This window comes from Anopheles merus, chromosome 2R (assembly GCF_017562075.2).
Source record: "Anopheles merus strain MAF chromosome 2R, AmerM5.1, whole genome shotgun sequence".
In the NCBI taxonomy this organism is placed as follows: Eukaryota; Metazoa; Arthropoda; class Insecta; order Diptera; family Culicidae; genus Anopheles; species Anopheles merus.
The window spans coordinates 50421166-50444003 of NC_054082.1; the positions used below are offsets into that span (position 1 = coordinate 50421166).

Here is a 22838-nt window from a genome sequence, read left to right on the forward strand (position 1 = left end):
GGTCCTTGTCTGGCTGTGGGAAATTGATTAGGTTTTAATTGGCGATTAAGCTAATTGGTACGTGCGTCTTATCGAAAGGGAAGTGAGTGGCTGCGGGGAGCATGCCTGCATTCGTACCGACCCGTCTTCGTGCGGGGTAAAGATAAAGAGAGCTGCCGTCTGGACGATGCACTACAGAGACCCAGGAAGCAAGCTATTTGCTATATAAAGGCGCCAATGGTAATTTATCATTTATGTGCCACGCAACGTGAAGACCGCAGCTTGCATGCTATCACTCGTGTGTCCATGCTGATGGTAGACGGTGTCCATCAACACACTGCATGGATTCTGTCAGATTGAAGAAGATAGATACAAGTACTCGATGCCGCTGTGTGTAACGACTGTCTCACTGTCCAATTTTGAAAGGTTGGATGAAGATGCGTTCACTATAATCGGTCGACGAGACGCAAGCACTGAAATGAAGCATAATTCTGACGAGAGTGCATTATGCAGATTGCGCTGTACAGGTTCTTTGTTCAGTTTAATACATCCCAAAGAAGAAAAGTGACAATCGGAATTTACATTTTCTGTGCAAGAAAATGTTCACACCTTACCATTTACTCGGTCTGACACGGAATGGTGACTTTGAATCGATAAGCCAAAGCGCAACTTCGTGAGATGAGATTCTATCTTTTTCAGCGAATCAAAGGTTATTAGCAGATTGACTGGCAACGCTTGATTGACAAAGCATGCCAGTCGCATTGCCCTTGAAATGGAATTTTCCTGTCAGCATCTGCTTAAACACTAGCTCAAACGCGTTTGTTTTGTTTTTACTTCATCGACCATCGTTGAGGTGAATCAGGAAAAGAACATAGTGAGGACATTGTTTGTGTGGACGTTCGAACGGTTTCTATACTGCTACGAGAAAATTGTTCAATCACAACTAATAAGCGGCTAGTGATGGAATAACAAGGTAATCGGTACAAATACTAGAGCTATATCGACCAGTGTTTATACAATTAAACAGCTAATTGGATGGCCTGTAAAAAGATACAAAACTACTAGTCAAGCAACTTAGAAGTATTGTAGAAGCGTTTGGTTATTCAAACTTTTTATAGACTTAGCTTTATGTTTAAAAACTCGTGTACATCATATGCGTGGCGGTATACACGCTGTTCGCGACACCAGCCGGACTGAATCGTTCAAAATATTAAAAAAAAAACTTGAGTGCATGCATAAGACACGAACCCCCTTTCCGATCCAACAGTCGCTTAACGGTCGGCTTTGAAAACCAACAACGCGCAGCATGTAATGGGAACCAGATCAGCTTATCGACAGTTTAATTAATCACAAGAAGTTAATCCATTACCCCAGCCGATCACCGGTTCTCTATCTTTCCCACGGGAGTAATGTCCGTCGGCGGCAGTAAATTCGTGCCGCATGTTTCAATCCACTCTTCGCTCGAAGGACGGAATGAAAAAAAGAGCAAAGAACAACAACAAACAACGCTTGTAAAACACCTTTATTGAAGATATTCAATTGCGATAAGCGCCTATCGAACGGCACCTACACGGCAAGCGGCATAGTGTCTCGTTGCCAGAGGATGGGGGGGGGGGACACTTTTCACGGAAAGCGTTTTCGTTGTACAATTGTTTTACGATGTTGAAATTAATTAAAGCATGGTTGCGGGCAGACTGCTTGCTGGGCGCGCGCGCGTGAGACAAGTTGTTCAATAAAACAGAAAACCCCCACTAGAGCAACAATTACTTTCCTATCGGGCAACAGTCCAACGGCGAGAGCAATATGTTTGAAATAAATTAAACCATTCCATCGGTGTGTATTTGTACAATAGTTTACGACGAGTTATTCACTGCAGGGATCGTTACAACACAAGTTGAGGAAAGCATGTTCGCCAGAACATGCATCTGAAAATTGCATTGCCATGTTTTTAAAGCATATGGTGTCCGTCAGTTTGCTGCTGCGGCCTGTGGTCGTGTTGTAGTAAACCTTCTGTTTCTCACGACTGCATTTAAGGGGGTAAGAAAAGGCAAATTACCAGATTGTTTTGTAAGCAATCAGCTAGCAACAAAGTGAGGAAAGAAAATGCATCTCTCGGATGCATAAACCGGATCCTCCTTGACACACATTAGTTATCAAAACGTGCTTCAAAGAATAAACAAGGGTTAAAAATTTGACCGAGTATGTGCAATAAATCACCACCGAATCTATTAGCTCTCGGTCGAACGTTAAATGTGGACCAATGGAACAGGGAACACGTGTGCGAAATGTGGGTGAAGCTGACGATGAAACTTCTATAACGCTCGTTAACGATCAATCGGCTAATACTGCTCGTAAATTATTGCCGAAGTATTTACGACAAATCAAGACTAACTGGTTAAACGGGCAATTTAATCGTTTGCGTGAGAATGGGATCTAATTTGAATTATATGGAATTTTGGATGATCTGATAACACCCGCGGACTGGAATTGATGTTATGAGTTAGTTGTGTCGGCATTTTTAATGAAACCCGTACGGATGTTGGCACTGTGTGAGGCATAATCGAAAAGGGGTAAATTTGTCAATGTTGAAGGGATAGATATCGCACGTTTAATGAAAAATTATGTACAACTATTTCAATCACTTTTGACAAATATACAAGACGATATTTATGCAAACCTAACGGTATTTAACTCAGGAACAGTTTGGACGATTCAAGATTTTTAAATATGAATAAAACTATTGATCACGCAAATAATTGTGCAACTGTACGGATTCTATAAACATACATGATACAAATTTATTTGCCTTTTTTCGGCACCAAACCTCGCCCAACTGAGCATCTTCTCATACTCATCGAAACGGATCGATTTCCGGCACCGAGAACGAGTTGTGCAGGTTTTTTGGGCGGTCTTTTTCATGCAAATCAGTTGCGCATACCAAACGGCAAGCACTGCGGCCAACCATCCTTGACTTCTTAGTGCTGCTCCGCGGGCAGCATCCGTTCACATGAGCAGTCTTTCGGCTTTTGCAGACACGACGTCGGCAAAACAACTTGTTTCCCGTACCTGAGTCACGGAATAGTACAAAAAAACAAACCGGAATTCACGTAGACAAGAGCAAGACAGTATACAAAGGTTTTGGAGAGTCGATTGTGACAACGAGACAAATAAAAATTACAGAAAAAAACGGAACGCGCATGATTCGTGCAAATGGGCGCGGTAGTAGTTTGGGATCATGTTGCACGATCACATTGCGCACTTGCGCATTGCGAAAGCCGCAAGGTGAAGTACACACAGGTGGTTGACAAAAAGTGCAATAAAATAAAATAACACAACATATCACGTAAACAGCATCATAAAGGAGCGATTTTTATTGAGCCATGGAAACTGTGTGGGTTTGGTGGGTCTTTGCATGGGATGTTATTGTTCAACCGCAAAGGCGACCGCGAGTGTCACGAGAGAGAAAAACATTGTTTCCAGCACCGATAGAATCCGCTCTCGACCCACATTCTGGGAAAGCTTGGGGTAGTACTGTATGGACCAAATTTAAACCCGATAGGTTCGTATCTCTGCGCACGTTTGTTTTCCCGTACAGACGTGTATTCCACTACAGATCATTCAATCCATTGTCACTAAAGCGACATCTGACTTTCGAGTCATGTGATGAATCGTTTTTTCCCTTTAAAAAGCAAACTGGGACACTAGTTATTTTTTATGGTGTGGAAACAGTGTCACCGTGATTGCCCAAAAGCGGGAGGTACGATGGAGCGGATGCAGCCGTTAAACCGAAAATAGTAAACAATTTGCAATTTGAAGACACTAGTGTAGGATGCAACCTTAAGACGTGAGGTAAACGTTATTGCGCACCTCCTCTTGCAGTGCAGTGCATTCGTTGAAGGAACGTTGCAACCGACGAGGGCGATGTCACTTATGGGCCTCGGGTGCCATTTTACATAACATGTTGAAGGTGAGTAGGAAGACCGGTCATGATTTGTGTTTGCCCAGATCTCTTTTTATGAGTGGAGCTGTAATTTATGTAAAGCTGGTAAGTACTGCTCATCCACTTGAGCGGCAAAGGTGAGGGCACAGAGCAGCACTCTAGCACTGACTGGATTATGCTTGAATGTGTTATGATGGAGGTGTGAAGGATCTGTGATAAATGTTCGCTCATTTACAAGTAAATTAAAAAAAGCTTCCCATAAACTCGTGCTTATAATGCGATACTCAAAAAATAATCACACGTACCATCCAGTGGTTCAAAATAGAAATCTTCTAGCAAAGCTCAGATACTATTTGTTCAAAAATGTTAAATTAGCTGTTATCAAGATCCCGCTTTCTCACAAAACACCTGGTACCGAACGGTTGCCTATCAACGCCAATCGATGAGTCAGTTAGTTGAGCCTTTCAGTTTTGTTTCAGTAACCCGAAGCTGTTTACATTGGAGCGGTCAACAACTTGTTCGCGTTTATTAGTTTCCTAAGCAGAAGGCAAACACTATCAGTGAGCAGTGTGATACGGAGAGTAGCGTGTTGATACGGAGAGGCTAAAGCACCGCGTACGTTGCTGATCTTGAATGGCAGGGGCGATGATGTTTTGTCAACTACGATGATACGGGTGCTAGATTCTCGGGCAATGCCTTCGTCCGGGTTGTCAGCTGGGATTGTTGTCGTGGCACCGTGCATGCTTCCTGATGGGCTGGACAGCGGATGGCAGGGGACGGGTGAACTCGCGCTGGGGAACAAATAATGCGATTCATCATGGAACGACCTTGCGAAAAATTACGCAATCACCACGGAAGCGGGAAGCGAACTAAAGAGATAGTGAAAGATTCATAACCCATTCCCAGGTGGGTAATATTTTATCGTACTTTTTGTATTAGTATGATCGTTGACCTGGTTTTTGAGTTGCTCTCTTCTCTGCAACCTTGCGTTTGTTCATTAAGCCTTGTGTATATCGTAGTTTCGTCCATGATTCTTGATTACTAAAAGTATACGCAAAGGCTAGAATTAGACCTAAGTTCTGTAGATTGAATGAGTGCCCGGAACAGAACCAAGTTCGGATGAGCTGAGCGAATAATTGGTTCAGTTAATTTAACCGTTGTTTTTAATCAACATGGACTGAATATCAAATGTAGCAACGCGTCGTGGGATTGACCTAGATCGCATTTTGGCGAATAGTGTGCCAAGATCTGATCGAGAAGAGCACATTTCTGAGGATGAAATAAGACACGTTTGCAATGACTCGAATTCACGGTCGTAATAATAATCAATAAAAGTAGTTAAGTTAAGCTGTTGGCTTTTTGATAGTGTGCAGTTGTGGTTGAAACGTCACTTACGTCATTCAATCGTTGAATGAAACGTTGGAAGAAGAGTAGAAACTAATGGAATAACGGACAAAATTATGATATAATAGGAATTCCCCGACATATACTATACTCGATACATGCGATTTAGCTATATGCGATTATAAATAAATAAATCAATTTTTGGTCGAATTTAAAAGCCATTTTAAAAAAGTACAAAATAATAATCTTCAGTTCAAATCAGATCAAATTCCTAATTTAGAGGCTAAAACCTACCACTTTAAGCAATTAATAGCGTATATCGGGGAATACCTGTAATGTTGTTATTTCTTTATTTATGTTCAATGGCCTAGCGTCTCAATAATTGAAACATAGTTAAAGCTATCCTACGCCTCAATTCCCGGCCTACATTTATTCTTGCACCTAATAATATGTTATTTTTTACCGCTGCAATACTAAAGTTAGAATAAAAAATGAGGCTGTATTTGTTGAGAATCTTGCACATAGCTGATATGTGCAAAGAATCGGCATAAGCTTTACGAGAAGTTATAATACAGTTGATCATCGATTCGTCAAAACGGAATCGTGCTGAAACAATTTTGTCTATCGGGCAGCACGTGCCCTGTTTCTGCTTGATGGAGATGTTGCCGTGCCCCGTGTCAGCTGGTAATCGGCGGGCGGCATTTTTAGCTTTTATCCCTTTTTATCCTTCCAGCACCCAAACGCCATGCTCGTGAGCTGCTCGTTTATCGCAATTCCCGTACGCGTCGATCATTCCGAGCTACCTTTTGACGACTGTTCGATCAATCATCGAATTCGGCTGGAACCTGTTTGTTTGGTGGAGTTCTTGTTTTTGCTATTCGTCCTCGCCTCACAGTATTCGTTTTGCTGACAGGGATAGCCAAAAAATATGCCTAGATTATCCCATGGCTCCATTCAATGCTCATTTCTGCTCTACTGAGTGGTTGTTTATAGGGTGTGTGTCTGTTTTCCCCCTGTCTGTTGCGGGGCCTACATCGCTCCCAATATGCTAAAAGCCGACCACCATTGAACAGACGCGTTGTACGGGTGAACTAGGAAGAAGAAACTCTAATCATAGTTTGCCAATAAAAAAACAGCAAGCAACTTCCAAGAAGGAAAAAAGTAACTCCACAAAAACCCGAAAACTGTTGTTACACGTCAGTCAAAGATTTTAGCAGGCAATTTACATAATTAGATTTCATGTTTCACCTAACGACAGCCATCACATTGAGACTGCGGTAGGCGATGATATAGTCTATGCTGGAACGGGCGGGGGACATGTTGTGTATGAAATTCCTTACAAGGTGTTGCCGTTTGTTGGTGGGTATCTCATCAGAAAAGGTGCGAAGCAGCTACGCAGGAGCAACCAGGTCCTTCCAGACAGACAGAATCGCAGTGACGAGAATTTCAAAAACGTATAAAATTAATTTTTAACACGTTCTTGCATCGATACATCTATTCTACGACATGACACATTGATCTGATGTTGGGTGGTGGGAATGTATCTTTTTGTACGTGTGGGTATGATGTGGTGTGATGTTGCCGAGCCGATTTCATCTACTGAGCCTGAACATACATAATACGTAGCGGAATTTGGGGCAAGTGTGCCATACGGGGCAAGAGTGCCACCAAGCATTTTTCCTTAAAAACTTTAGTTTAATGATCAATTGTGTATACAGTTAGTTGCTTTCCAATGACTAGGTATTCTGAGCCTAATTTCGTATAGATTAATCGATTCTGGCCATTGTTTTAAACTGATTTATATTGAGTTTCAAAATTGAGCAGAATATTATAATTTTTTAATCCAACCAAATAAGCTCTCAAAAATCATGCGAACAATCAACCGAGATAATATTTACACCACCGTATAGCTGAGAAAACGTGAAATTTTTTGTGGGTTTAGCTGAAAAAAACTTTCTTTTTGTCACCTAAAAATTCAATTTCAAAAAAGTTACAACTTTTGGGGCAAGTGTGCCATCTCTGTTTGGGGCAAGTGTGCCACCATCTTTCATAGGCGCGAGCTGTCAAAAATGTAAACATTGTTGTAGCGTGCTGCGGAATGGTGCGCTATTGTGAGCGGATTCCACGCCAGAAAAACAGAACAGTAACAAACTATATTGTGGTGCAGTTGGTGGTCAAAAAGGGTTCATTGGTGACTAAATACATGTAGGAATACATACACTCGTGGTACAAACGTAATAATTTCCAATTACCTAAAAAAACGGTTATTTTAACCAGGTGGCCGTCTTGCCCCATACGAGTGGCACTATTGCCCCATAGCCCAAAAAATAACGTCTTTTTGGACCCTTTTTAAAACGCTTCAAAAACTGTTTTGTTTGCACTTTTTTCAAGCGAAACTCATTTATAAGTGAGGAAATAGATGCAAAATGGTTATGAGATTTAAATCGGCTTTTGAAAAACACGTTTTAGTGAGTTATAACTTGAAATGCTTAAGGTGGCACACTTGCCCCAAGTTCCGCTATCTGTCCATCAGCGTTTGGTCAGGGCACAATCGGGTACGGGCAAAAAAAAAAAAACATCTGAATAGCAAACGACGCTAGAAGATGTTCACTTTATCGCCAATTAGCGAGCCAAGATTTAATAATCGGTCAATGAATTATGTACTGATAGGATTTCTGTTTAAGCTCACCGCTGTTGATTCATGGTCTGGTCGAGCAGGTGTCGAATCGGGTAGGTAACGGGCACAATACGTATGCGGCAAAACGCTGCGGCAACCGCACAACCACCAAAAGGTTTGCCCTTTGGCCGTGCTGAGGGCGATGTTTTACCGTGGGCTGCTGCTGATAATCATCAGCGAAGCGCATCGCAGGTGGCAAACGTGAGCCGAAGCCCTTCGTTCAGGTTTATTTAATCAACCTTAACATTTACAGCCTATCAACAGCGATCTTGGCACGGTGATCAGGTGGGGGCTCCGTTCTGTGCTGCTCCAAAACGGGGTTGGGTCTCCCGAATTCAACGTGCTGCCAGCGGAGCGGCGTTACCCAACCGTTAGCAACCGTGTACCGTCGTGCATACTGATGCGCCGCACACGCCCGAAGGTCACCGTTTGGAGAAAACATCTTCTTGCTCAGTCGCTTGACCGTTCCACCGCGCACCAAACGATCGGCGGAATCGATTGTTTGACTTATCATCTGCGGTTGGTTCGGTGAACGCGGTCGTCAATGTTAACCAGATGCGAACATTGCCCGACAGTAGGGCCGATGCGTAGGATCTAACCACGATGCGAAGGCTAAGTGATGTATACCGAAAGTGACGCGCATTTGATACGCTCCGTACACGATATGCTATGCTCTGCCCAATTGGATCGAACATAGCGCAATTTGTTTGCTTATCAATTTCTGTCGCCCTCGTCACGTTCAAGCTACCCTCCCTGGCGGCTGTTGACACTCGCCCTCCAATGCGGTCTTTATCCACTGGGCCGGGCCGAAGTGATCTTTTTATGATTGACAAGCATAACTAAACGCCCCTTGTACACTTTCGTACTGCGGGACTAACGATATAATGGACGTTTGCATGATGCTTATATATTGAGAGTAAGATGAATCCGAAACTGAACCGATAGAAACCGTAGTTTTTTTTTTATTCGCCAATAAAATCTATTCCATGTTAGAGATATTTGCAGAAACTATTAACTAATTTACGGACAAATTTAATTAATGGTTAAAGCCGTTTATTTGCCTTTGAAGATTGTGTTTAAATTGAAAAGTGAACTCGACCTTTATTTGCATTAAATATTGCAACTGTTCAGATTTAATAAATGCTCAAATTCAATAAAATGGTTACATGGTATATTTTTATTTTAAATCGCAGCAATAGATGGGAAATATTTGTCGGAACCCCATAGTCATTACCCTTACACGTGACTAATCAGTCAGCAGTAGCAAACTCACATGAGCCCAGGTCCAATAAAGGGCTCGGCAAGGTATTTAACAGTAATACAAATCTATGTTAACGAGGCTTTATGAATCATAGACCGTTAATGAGTTGCGGGTGGCTGGAGGATACATGTATTTCTTTAATATTTCCAACAACATCAACGACATGAAATTACGCACCTCTGCATAATAGGTGGGCGAATGCAACGCCGCTGCTGCTGCCTACGTGGCCATAAACCATCCATTAATTTCCACCTAGACGCAGGGTGCGACTGCAGAAAAGTGCGTTTCCTCAATGGTGTCTGGAAGCGTGCAAATTATGCAATGTGGCTAACATGGGTGGAAGATATTGTGCATAAGCCTAGCAACAAATGTCGTACATCAGGACGTACGAGACACTGCCGCAGGAAACGAATTCTGGCTCACAATAGAAGAACCGATCTATTTGAACGGGATACGGCTAATGATTAGGTTTCATGATCACGGTGTTCTTTTCTGTGGTAATGCTATGCTGGTACGTCAAGTTACTATGTGCGATGTCTCCGTTGCACGATTCCTTCACGAACGTCTGCCATTGAATCGTATGTTGGTGAATGAAAGCCAAACTCAGCACGCTTCTGCACGAGACGAGCGTGGGCACCTGATTGCTTAACAATGCACTCCAGCACAGTGGGTACATTTAATCTTCTTATGCAAATATGCCGCCAGCTTGTCTGGGTAGCTGCGAGGTAGCAGAGCCACTGATTGAAGAGAAAAGAGCTTGCATGTAATAAATCATACATTATTCTGATCACATTGGATGCATTTAAAAGCTTTCCCACATCGTCTTAGTGACGCGTTTTTAAGTAACAAGGAATGACGTTTTGACATATTTTTCAGTAAATGGTAAGTTGTGCAAGTAAAAGCGTAAGTTTGATTTTATATGTCAGGGCATTTCATTTGTAGTAGTAAATACGTAGCCTCACTGTTTATGCCCTAACATACAATGATTATTTACCTGATCAGAAAATACCGTTTAGCATCGTCTTCAAAGGTTGAAAGATCATGTGTCTCGGTGCATGTAGGCTTGATTGCAATATGAAGGAGTAAGAGGAGCGATGAGAGAAGGTGGAACGAAAAGTAAATAGCATTCCTTCCATGATATACTCTTTTGATTAAGTTGTTCTCAGCGCGAGGTTCTCCAACGACCATAAGAGTACAAGCACATCCCGTTATGTACACCTAAATGCTGAGAAAAACAGCGAAAAAGGCGTGTGTGATCGAAACACAGCCGTTCGGATGTCTGTACTACACGCCTCGGGACTTAGTGGTTATCGATCGATTATCTCGTAAGCGACCAAACGAAGGGAAAGAAAGGGTGTGGTCCCCTCGAGGGATCGAAATTAAAAATAAGCATAAATTGGTTGCGTTCGATCATGTCGCTGATAATCTACGCCGTGTAATGAAACGCCTCGGACCAGCGTCATCGTCTGGGCGGTTCACAACTGTTTTGCGACTCAGACGCCCTAAACCACAGATCACTACGGTTGAACATGTAGGGGTGACGGAAGCCGGGTATGATAGTAAAAGATAGCACCAAGAGAGGGCGGGCTTAGCGTAATTATGATAACTACTATTTTACTCCCGAGCAAAATATCTAGTACGAAACCGTCAAAACCCCAAACATAGGAAGTAGCTGCATATTTGCAACAATGTAGCATGCGGAGCTAAGCTGAGAGAAAATATGTGAGTGAAAAGAGATATATTAGAAGATCAAGTTGCAAAAGAAACTTACGAGGTTAATGGTATCAGAAAGCCCTTAAATTTTACTCGAATGACTGGTCTAATGAATCGATGACCTTGTATTACATTTTATATTACAAATTAATATAGTATATTGGAAATCATTTGAATAATGGTGTGTATCCGTAGTAAATGTCATTGTAATTTAAATATTTTTGACTTTTTTTATCTTTTTGATTCAGGAGGAACGGCTTTGCCGTATTGATTTTAGGCTTGCCGTATAACTAAGCACAATATAATCTGAAATCCTTAGTGAGGTCTTTTTCCAAAAATTGAAAGTTTTAAACCATTGTTTGACCATTGACCATTCTGATGAACATTCTTAGGTCTAGACTGCATTTAGGTCACATTCGAGTTGTGACGCATGCCACTTGACAGATCTATACACTAAACTGTTTATGAAGATCAATGATCAGGTATCGTAAAGAGGCGAATGAGGCCAATTGGCTCAACGTCTTTATAAACATAAAAAAAATAGGTATCGTGCCATCACGTACGAAGATACACGCCTCCATTACATACACATTGTAATAGCCTAGTGGAAATTGTAGGTGTGATTGTAGGTTAAATTCGAATGTTGGAAAATAGCGTTATATCCGCATAGAATAATCTTTTTGGTTTGGTTATTACATAGTTGATACTATGAACGAGGTTTTTTTTATTCTGAAGGCAATATTTTGGCTATATTTTTAGTTAAACATTGCGTCATTAAAAAACATATAGTTTAATGTAATCGAAACAAAATATATCATGTTTTCTTTCCTAATCTTTTTTTGGCACAACTATGTAAATGTATATTTACCCCTTTTAACCCAAATCAGTTCGACCAAATCAGGTTTACTTTAATAAAAAAAAAACAAGTAAACAAATAAACAACAACCGTTGTCGGTCAAGGCCTGCCTGTACTCACTCGTGAAGTGAGCTTGACTCTCAGTGACTTATTGTTACCAATATCAGTATAGTCAGTCCTACGTATGGGAGCACGGTCTATTCGGGGCTTGAACCCATGACGGGCATGTTGTTAAGTTGTACGAGTTAACGACTGTACCACCAGATCGGCTCATATTTCTTTGCCAATATTATCTACTAAATTGACATCCATCGAGTTAACTGACGGATATGACCTCACTATCGGTTACATTTTCATATCTTTCAAAGTGAGGATTAAATGTACTTGAGATTTTTTTTATTACTGCCTGGTAACACAAAGTACTGGCCTTGCTTGCAAATTGATGCGATATAGTACAATGAATTGTAAAAACTAACATCATCGATCTACTTTTACGGTAAACTAGCCTACTGAATCGTATTGAAGAGAGCAATAAACATAACAAGCTCAGCTACAAAAGCGTTCATAGGCCAGGGTCACGATCAAGATTAGCCACTAGACAAAAATCTGCCCAATTGTACAGTAGCCGACCACGCATACGCGTTAATGAGTTTAGTATTCAAACACACACTTAATCTCTTGTTACAAATTGATTTTAATGTGTAAACACATTCGAGGGAGTTTTAAAGCCAGCCCTTACTCTGAAGGTAAAAATATGCCCAACCCCTTCACGGTTTACTATACGTAGGAAGCAGGGAAATGTTGTGAGGAAAAAATCTCGAGGTTTAGGCTGCATGCAGTACTGCCGATGTTATATGTTTGGTAAACACAGTGCATTGTGGAAGTAAATGTACTAGAAAAAGGGAATCGGTATAGAATCTGATAATTACAGTAGACGATGGTTACCGACGTAGATGATAATGATGATGATGCTGTTGTTGATAGTAACGTAAACAAGCTACCGCATTCCTGTTACATTCCGATCGATGTCGAACGGTGAGTAACACTTTCCAAATCTTGAGATTCTTTTGACAAAGCAACAACAACATTCCACACTCAAACATTAGTGGACGGTGAGGTATGCACGGCACATCAACAGGGTAGAATCGGTCAGCAAATCGAATTTGCAGCAGGCGAGAATTTGCGAGCAACGTAACTTTGGATAGCTTAGGTCTGCGATCTACCACTAACCATCCTTCATTTCGATGCGCTATATGCGAAACCTCCGACTGTTTCAATCATTTGGTGGGGTACGCACGTCGGTTGTTTTCGATAAGATTAAACGTATCGTTAAACAATGTGAAGTAATAAGTTTCAGTGGCCGTAGGTAAACGCTTGTTCAAATTTTGTAATGCATACAAATCCACAGCAAAAGACACAAGTTAGAATTGCATAATATGAATGTGGCTAGTACTCAGTATAGCCAAACGAAGGGGCACGTTACACCGAAAACAACCCAGTCGTAGCATAGCTGGGCGACTCCGATGAAATTTCAACATCCATGTATCCAAAGGGTCCCTAAACTGTTCGGTTCGCGACCCGCATTGCTTCGTAAATAGCGTTGTTGAGGGCCATTTTGACGTTACATTTTGCTAACGGGAACGATTAAAATTCGTTTTGACAAGAAATACTTAGTGAATATTTCACAATTCTTCATCTTTCTATTATTGAATCTTGATTTTCGTTTCAGCTTGAAGCTTGAAAGTGCATCTCAAATGGATCTACTTACCAGCTTCATGATCTGTTCGAACAGCACAATCCTGCGCCGGTGTGATTGGGCCATCGACTAGCGTTCGTCCATCGTTTCCGGAACTGGTTTTGTCTGCCATGAGTCGTTGGATGCGGTGTAGAATACGTGCATCACTGTTCGATGCATTGTCCGCCGGTTGTATTAGAAAGGATGCGTTGGTGGTTTTAATGTGTCCTTGCTGTATTTGATAGAAGAACGAGTGTTATATGTTATAAGCAACATAATAATTTATCTGAAGGCATTTTATTATGGCAATGTAAACATCAGGTAGTTTAAGGTGAGTTTTTCGCTTTTAAACTGGAGAATTGTTTGCGAAGAATGAATGAAAATAGTCCTTGTCAAAAAAAGCAACAAATGTTTTAGTAACTGGGACACTGGTAACAACTTGGGTTATACGAGATAATAAATCCAAATTTTCATGTTGTCTGGTGGTTCTTCGTCTTTAGTTTTGTCTGAGACAATTTTAGTAAACATTAAACATGATTTTTCGCTTATAGGTTCTTTTGGGTCACATTTGCGAAAATGATAAAATTTATGTTTAAAACTTTTTTCAGTTATTTTTTAAAATATATTTTATCTGCCAAACGACTCAAAAATATTATGAAATGTCCCAACAACAAAATCTTTGAAAGCTTGCCTCATATGCTAAGAGTTTCAACAATCATCATGCGTCAACTGCATCATGTATAAGCGTAAAAGTAAAAAGGCAAACAATCAATTACCGTTGAAGCAATTGGCGATGATGATCCCTAGTCGATTTGATAAAAAAATCTTCCATACACTCCCATCTTTAATCTATTCTAGCACAGACGTTGTGCTGCACTGATAAGAATCAAACTGTAAACATGTGGGCAGTAAAAATTATTTCATCGTTCAACACGGCGGTTATTACACTATTCGAAGCAGCTGAAAAGATTTGATGATAGCAGGACCGTGAGATCAGCAAATTTGAGGTATAAAAGATGATCCTGTGACCACCAGAAGGCACATTCGAGCTTTGGAGTGCATTCAAAGCATCCGGGCAACTGCGAACAACCGAACCATGATTGCGAAGTTACTCCTCCTCACGCTTGGTAAGTGTTATTCATTCAATCGTTGGCTCGTTATTCCTTTGGAAGGATTTCATCTGCCGTGCAATATATCTAATCGGTTGGTGTGCTGCTTTGTGTTTTACAGTGGGGTTGTGTACGGCGTACCAGTACTCGTACGAGTATGAGTTCCCCTCCTCTCGCCCGTTCAACAAGACGGGCTTCGAGTTCGGTGCCTGGGAACCGAACAAGGAGTACGTGTACAACGTGACGACGAAAACCATGACCGCTCTGCCGGACCTCGAGGACTACTGGACCGGCATTGTGACGCACGGCTATTTGGTGATCCGTCCCAAGGATCACAACTACGTCGTTGCCTACATAGACCGTCCGACGTACGCGGCGTTCAACGAGTATCTGCCCCGTGGATACCGTACTGAACTGTCGCGCTTCAACCTGAAGTGGCAGCCGATGCCATTCAGCTCGAAGCCCTTCGGAATCTACTACAACAAGGGAGCCGTCAAGGGCTTCTATGTTGAGAAGACGGTCCCCAACCACGAGGTCAACATGCTCAAGGGCTGGGTCAGCCAGCTGCAGCTGGACACCCAGGGAGCGTACGTGATCAAGTCGGAGTTCAACCAGTTCCCGGAGAACAACACCCTCACCGGTGTGTACAAGACCATGGAGCCATCGGTGACCGGCGAATGTGAAACCCTTTACGACGTCAACCCCGTCCCGGAATTCCACTTCCAGTCCCACAAGGAATGGGTTCCTCAGCCCCAGTGGCTCGAGGAAGACCAGCATGTGTTCCATGTTGTCAAGTCCCGCAACTTTGACCGTTGCGAGCAGCGCATGGGCTTCCATTTTGGCTTCAGCGGGTTCAGCGACTTCAAGCCAAACACCAACCAGATGGGTAACATCATGACCAAGTCGGAAGTGACCCAGATGTATCTGACCGGCAACTGGTACAACTATACCATCCAGTCGGTGTCCACCGTCAACAAGGTTGTGGTCAGCCCGTCGCTCGTCAACAGCCAGAAGGCTATGGTCTACGCTCAGGTCAACATGACGCTCAATGAAATCACGCCCTACGATAAGTACCCCGAAGGCCCAGCTGACGATCGTCAGGTCTTCGTCGACCTGGTGTACAGCTACAACATGGCTCATGATAAGAACAACTTCGTTCGTCCGGCCAACGAGACCGATGACTCTTCGTCGTCGTCGTCGTCGTCGTCGTCTTCGGATTCCGACTCTGACTCGTCCAGCTCTTCGGACTCGTCCAGCTCTAGCTCGGAGGAGGAAGCGGAAAACTTCAAAATCAGCCCGACTGAGCAGTACAAGAAGCAGGCTAAGCAAGTCGAGCGTCGTGGAAACCGCAACCGTCGTGATCTGAATGCCTTCAAGGAGAAGCAGTACTACGAAGCGTACAAGCGCGACCAGTACCGTCTGCGTAAGCAAAACGACACCTCGTCCGACTCGTCTAGCTCCGATGATTCTTCGTCCAGCAGCTCTTCGTCCAGCTCTTCGGAGTCGGATGAGCACGACTTCTACAGCTCTTCCGAGTCTGACTCCGACTCGCTGAGCAGCGAGGAGTTCTACCAGCCGATCCCGGAAAGCATGAAGGATGCCCCTCAGACTCCCTTCCTTCCCTACTTCACTGGATACAAGGGATACAGCGTGCAGTACGCCCACAACGTCGATGCCTCTCGCTACGCCTACAAGCTGACCTACGAGATCGCCGACGAGCTGCAGGAAATCTCCCAGGTCCCCAAGTCGAACACGCTGAACAAGTTCACCATTTTGGCCCGTGTCCTGCGCACCATGCACTACCAGGACATCTACGACGTTTGCCAGAAGCTGTTTGTTTCGCAGAAGGAACGCGAAGAGGGCAGCAACCACAGCGAGTCGTTCGCCAAGAAGGTTGACGCCTGGAACACTTTCCGTGACGCTTTGGCCCAGGCCGGTACCCCGCCTGCCTTCAAGGTAATCAAGGAGTTGATCGAAGAGAAGAAACTGCGTGGTGATGAAGCGGCCAGCGTCATCGCTACTCTGCCCAAGACCATCCGCTACCCGACCGAAACGGTGATGCACGAGTACTTCCTGCTGGTGACGTCTAACGCTGTCCAGCATCAGGAGTACCTGAATACCACCGCTCTCATTTCCTACTGTGACTTCCTGAACCGTGCCCAGGTCAACAACCGTTCGGCCTACAACTACTACCCGGTGTATAGCTTTGGCCGTTTGGCTGATGCCGACTACAAGATCGTGGCTCACAAGGTTGTGCCGTGGTTCGCGCACCAGCTGCGTGAAGCCGTCAAGGCTGGTGACAGTGTGAAGGTGCAGGTGTACATCCGCTGTCTTGGACATTTGGGACACCCCGAGATCCTGAACGTTTTCGAACCGTACCTGGAAGGCAAGATCCCAGTGACCCACTTCCAGCGTCTGGCTTTCATTGTCGCTCTGGACCGTCTGGTCGAGAACTACCCGCGTCTGGCTCGCTCTGTGCTGTTCAAGGTGTATCAAAACACCGGAGATGCCCATGAGGTCCGTTGTGCTGCAGTGTACCTGCTGATCCGCACGAAGCCCCCGGTATACATGCTCCAGCGTATGGCTGAGCAGACCCACTACGACCCGAGCACGTACGTCCGCGCTGCCGTCAAGACCGCTCTGGAGAGCGCTTCCGAGGCTGATGAGTTTGATGATGATTACGAGTTCTCCCAGAATGCTCAGGCCGCTGTCAAGCACCTGAACCCCCGCGATTTTAGCCTGCAGTACTCTGGCACTTTCCTGCGTGATTTTGCCTTCAAGGAGCTTGAGCTCTCGTACCGCATGTACTTCTCCCCGATCGCTGCTGACGACCACTACGTCCCGAGCGGCTTCTTCTTCCACCTGCGCAAGAACATGGGTGGCCTGAAGCGTTTCTCGACCTTCTACTACCTGATCTCGAGCATGGAGACGTTCTTCGATTTGCTCGACAAGCAGTACGACAGCTACAACAAGCACCAGGAGTACAAGTCTAGCGACTACTACTACAAGTACTACAAGCAGTATCCGCACCTGTTCAAGGACTACTTCAGCCAGTACAACAAGAACCACAAGTACCAGAACGATTACTACGAGCAGTTCGGAAACAAGAACCAGGAGGAGTTCCAGAAGTGGTCCACCACCCGCATCGCCAAGCTGCTGAACATTGATCCCGAGGAGGCTGAGGAGCTGGAGGGTCAGTTCATGTTCCAGATCTTCAACGGAGAGCGCTTCTTCGCCTTCAACAACCAGACCATTGAGCAGTTCCCGAGCCTTGTGAAGAAGTACTTCGAGGACTTCGAGGATGGTTTCGCCTACAACATGACCAAGTTCTATCAGCAGAACGTTGTCACCATGGCCTTCCCGCTGGCCACCGGTCTGCCATTCCACTACAGCCTGAAGACCCCGACTCTGATGAAGTTCGAGTTCGAGGCCTCTGCCACCACCTACCCGAGCATTTTTAAGACCCCCACTGGATACCCCGAGAAGGAGAACGACGACTTTATCCATATGCCCCGTTGGTTCAACGGATCCGCTGATGTGAACATGGCCTACTCTCGCCTGGTTGATGCCAAGGTTGGCTTCATTACGCCCTTCGACCACCAGCGTTATGTCGCCGGTTACCAGAAGAAGTTCCAGGGTTACCTGCCATTCAGCTTCGACTTTGGCTTCGACTTTGAGAACAACGACTTTGAAGTGAACGTGCAGCCGCTGGAGCCCAAGAAGGACGTGCTACTCTTCCACATGAGCTCGTGGCCGTACACCGGATACAAGGACATCGCCGATCTGCGCCCGATGGCCGAGCAGCCGAGCGTGCACATTCTGCACGATCGCGCCCAAACCACAAAGTCGTTCGAGCAGTCGTTCGGTCAGTCGCTGACCGGCGTTGCTCTGCGCTTCCAGGCCAAGTACGATAAGGACTTCATCGACTACGCCTACCTGATGAAGCACATCGAGCAGCACGACTACTGGTCTGCGCTGGTCTATCCGTTCGCCTCGGAGACCTACCACTACCATCAGTTGAACCTGTACTACGATGCTCAGCGCACCAGCGTGAAGAATGTCAAGTTTGTGCTGCAGCACAAGCAGGCCGACTACGACCAGGACTTCCAGACCGCCGACGTGAAACACCCGAAGGGTCGCCACGGATACTCTGGATTCTACAACGAGTACAACTACGCCCAGCCCTTCGTCTACTACGCCGGAAGCCAGCGCCGACAGGAGCAGTTCATGCGCAACGCTGGTGCCGGTATTCGCAACAGCGACGTCAATGTCTACGATTTCGGAATCGTGTTCGAGGGCAAGCAGCAGAAGGCTGAGTTCGTGTTTACCACCGCCTATGCCGACAGCCCAGTCGACGAGAAGGAGCGTCTGTTGATGTTCCTGTCCTTCAGCCCGTACGTGTCGTCCAGTGCCTTCTTCGAGTTCATTCCGTTCTCTGGCAAGCAGTTCCAGATGTGCTTCTCGGCTACCAACCAGTACCCGAACATGCCCAAGCTCAACTTCCTCAATGTTCTCAACTTTGACAAGGTCGGAAGCATGAACTGGGAGCTGGCATACGGTGAGAAGTGCCAGGGAGGATCGCACGTCTCGATGAAGGGTAAGCTGATCCAATCGGAGCCCTACCGCCACTTCCTGCGTATCTCCGAGGCTGGCCAGAGCTGCAAGCAGCAGATGGACCACGGATACTTCCAACTGCCCGCTTGTCAAAATGCCACTCGCCAAGCCGGATACTTCGATCAGTACTCGTTCAACTTTGAGTACAAGGATGTCTCGAACTATGCAAAGAACCTGACCTACCAGTTCTTCGACTACGCTCGTTACTTCACCTTCCCGTACTGGAACGAGGACTACTTCTTCCAGGGCAAGCACAACCAGTTCCAAATCGACTTCCAGCTAGCTCCGTACTTTGATTACTACAACGCTTCCTTCTACGGATCTGACCGTAGCTTCGCTATCCAGAACTACCCGATCGAAAGCGAATACGCCCGTTACTTCTTCTCCGTCCACCCCGACTTTGACTACTACGAGCGCATGTTCAACTACGCTTACCGCGGAAACTACCATCGTAAGTATACAGGCGTAACTTCATCATTACTACACGCTACAAAGATACCAATAATTGTTTTCTTTTCTCTACAGCATCTTGCGTTGTGTCGAACAAATTCGTCAACACCTTCGATGGAAAGACCTACGACTATGAGCTTGGCAACTGCTGGCATGTTGTGCTGCACACCGTCAAGCCTGACTATTATTTCTATGCCCAGGACTCGCACTTCATGAACTCGGACTACGAATACAACTGGAAGAACGGCTTCGGAGAGGATGAGCAGATCACCATCCTGGCCCGTCACGGCGAGGACAACCAGCTCTTCTTGAAGGCTATCCTTGGCCAGTACAAGCAGAACGATTACAACATCGATATCATCCCCCACGGACACGAGCTCCCGACGGTCTACATCAATGGCAAGCCCCAGCAGATCCACGAGAAGTACGCCGTCGAAATGTACACCAATGATGATGGTGGCGATCAGCCGCTGATCCGCGTCTATGCCCTGCCTGGTAACGAGCTGGAGATCAGCTTCCGCGATGACGACATCAAGATCGTGTTCGACGGATACCGTGCCCGTTTCTTCGCCGACCAGTCGTACTTCAACAACTTCGTCGGTCTTTGCGGTACCAACAATGGCGAAGGAGAGGACGACTTCATCACCCCCGACCAGTGCGTCATGCGCAAGCCTGAATACTTTGCCGCTTCGTACGCGCTCACCGGCATGAACTGCAGTGGGCCGGCTCAGGCCTACTTCACCGAGTACCACCAGAAGGCTCAGCAGCACTGCGTCAAGCCCCAGTACTACTTCGGCAACGTCATCAGCGAGCAGGAAGCCGGACGTCAGCGTTACAAATACTACTACAAGGACTTTGATCTTTCGGACTCATCCTCGTCCGAGTCTTCGTCGTCGTCGGATGAATCTGATGATTCCAACTCGTCCTCGTCGGAGGAGCGCAAGCCGAACCGTGAGCACTTCTTTGAGAAGCAGCAATACACCGAAAAGGAGTGCCCCGTGAAATACCAGGCTCAGTACGTCGAGCAGGGTGACAAGATTTGCTTCACTAGCCGTCCGCTCCCAACTTGCGCCTCGCAATGCAAGGCTACCGAGAAGGCTCCCAAGTACGTCGATGTCCACTGCCGTGACGCTACCGATTCCGTGGCTCAGCTGTACAAGCAGCAGATCCGCAAGGGAGTCAACCCGGACATGAGCAACAAATCGGTCACCAAGACCGTCAAGTTTTTCTTGCCCAAGAAGTGTGCGCACGTCTACTAAAAACACAAATCAAACTGAAAACCCGAGCCAAATGAACCGTTTGTGAAAGAATCAAAATCAAGCATTATGAAAATGTATAAAAAAATGGAGGTGTATTTATAATAAAAAGAGCATTTTATGAAAACGTATGGTCTAAAGAACTTATTAAAAGTAAACTCTCTATCAGCAATCAGTTGGTGAACTCGGATGAACAAATATACTCGTTTTAACTGGACGTGACAATACATTTTGACATCAACTCGAGCCTAGTTGTAATCCTATACATAATAATATGTAAATATTACAAAAGCATGGAATCATTCTACTTCTCCTTCTTTGGCACAACAACCGTTGTCGGTCAAGGCCTGCTTGTACCCACTGGTGAAGTGAGCTTGACTTTCTTTGACTTATTGTTACCATAGCAGGATAGTCAGTCCTACGTATGGGGGCACGGGCTATTCGGGGCTTGAACCCATAACGGCCATGTTGTTAAGTCGTACGAGTTGACTGTACCACCAGACCGGCCCAATCATTAATATGGCAAAACTTTTGACCTCACCATGCTGCAAACAATATTCCTAACAACTAATAACTAATAATTAATTTCTCAGGAAAAAGCTCTTTGACAATCGTTGCACTCGTAAAAAAATCATCTGGATTTGTTAAATGTTGGATGATATTTTCCAATGCGTCAATTTTTTCCTAAAATCGACAAAAATGAAGCCAAATGATTTGTATGAAATAAAGGAGAAATAATGGATGAGAGAAAATATACTACCGCGAGAAAAATATATAGAGCTATTTCATAATTTCTAAATCGTTGTATTGCAGATTTGTATAGATCGCGTATCACGAAACGCAGATATTTGTTGCATTGACACAGTATTACGTAGGCAAAAGGCATTGACGCATGCAAAACTTCAGTTATGCCCATTAAATCAGTGAAGACCTAGGTGTATTTTCTCTATACACAATTTCGTATGCGATTTTCATCATTGTGAATATCTCATCGTCGTAAAGGAAATAATGTTAGTATTACATACGGGAAATTTGACCTCGAGTTCACCTCGACCATAATAATTGATCCGTCAATCCATATTGCTCTGCAATAATGAAAGTTGCAAGAGTACGACAGTATGAAATGCCATACTAAAAGATGCTCAGCAATTTGCAAAATAATAGTTTGTTCCCAGCGTTCAAATGCTGGCAATTTTGTAGGCGGGTCGCACTTCGTCGATGACTAGTATTTATATGGTAATTTCTCAGTAAAAGGTGCTAGTGCATCTACTACATTCTACTGGAAATAAATGAAATAACAAAGTGGGATTCACCTACAACATGTTATTTATTAATAGTTTAGTTTAACCAACCTATGAACTAATTTGATATAGAAATTTGTAATCAGTTTTCTATGAAGTAAAATTCTAAAATCAAACATTAAAAAACCTGGAAAAGAACCTGATTGTTTTATAGTACCCGTACTCATGGCTTCTATTAGCCGAAAACAAAGGTTTACAATTGGATAAGCTTAGATAAACCTTTAGCTTAGGTAGCCTGGACGGCTACCGGCTCTATTTATTTAGTTATTTATTAATTAATGTTGTTATTTATTTATATCAATTCATTTATTTATTTACTAATTCATTTATTTACTTATTTCTTCATTATTTTTTTGTAATATTCAATGGTTAGTATTAAAAAGAGTAAGTTTAGTAAGTTCACAAACAAACTGAAAATTATTTAGTACTTTATGATGCATAATCCTTAAAAATTAAGCAATAATAAAGTCAAAAAAAATTAATAACAATAATTTACCTACATTAATAATACCCTACGGTTAGTCGTTGTATTATTTCAAAATAGAAATGAATGCCGGTTTTGCTCAAGGTATTTATCTATGAATGCTAAAAGAGTGCGACTGA

The 22838-nt window shown here is 44.2% G+C and overlaps 2 protein-coding genes across 10 annotated transcripts in view; one reads left to right on the forward strand and one right to left on the reverse strand.

Annotated features, from left to right (window-relative positions):
• Window positions 1-22838, reverse strand: part of LOC121591113 (A disintegrin and metalloproteinase with thrombospondin motifs 9) — a 150621-nt gene that overhangs the window by 24259 nt on the left and 103524 nt on the right. For all 9 annotated transcript variants that reach the window (XM_041911498.1, XM_041911500.1, XM_041911499.1 and 6 more), the window contains one exon: window positions 13539-13737. In XM_041911498.1, the coding sequence (XP_041767432.1) occupies window positions 13539-13737 (199 nt within the window). The remainder of the gene's footprint in view (window positions 1-13538; window positions 13738-22838) is intronic.
• LOC121591109 (vitellogenin-A1-like) lies at window positions 14414-21076 on the forward strand. The gene is made up of 3 exons (XM_041911493.1): window positions 14414-14632; window positions 14736-19679; window positions 19754-21076. Exons 1-3 carry the CDS (start codon window positions 14602-14604, stop codon window positions 20935-20937), a joined length of 6159 nt encoding a protein of 2052 aa, XP_041767427.1. The 5' UTR covers window positions 14414-14601; the 3' UTR covers window positions 20938-21076.

Excerpts from the sequence above, each read along its gene's own strand:
- LOC121591109 (XM_041911493.1), top strand. The coding sequence starts at position 14,602 with ATGATTGCGAAGTTACTCCTCCTCACGCTTG. Across the intron at positions 14,633-14,735 it reads GTTACTCCTCCTCACGCTTG|TGGGGTTGTGTACGGCGTAC; the intron begins GTAAGTGTTATT and ends TGTGTTTTACAG. Across the intron at positions 19,680-19,753 it reads TTACCGCGGAAACTACCATC|CATCTTGCGTTGTGTCGAAC; the intron begins GTAAGTATACAG and ends TTTTCTCTACAG.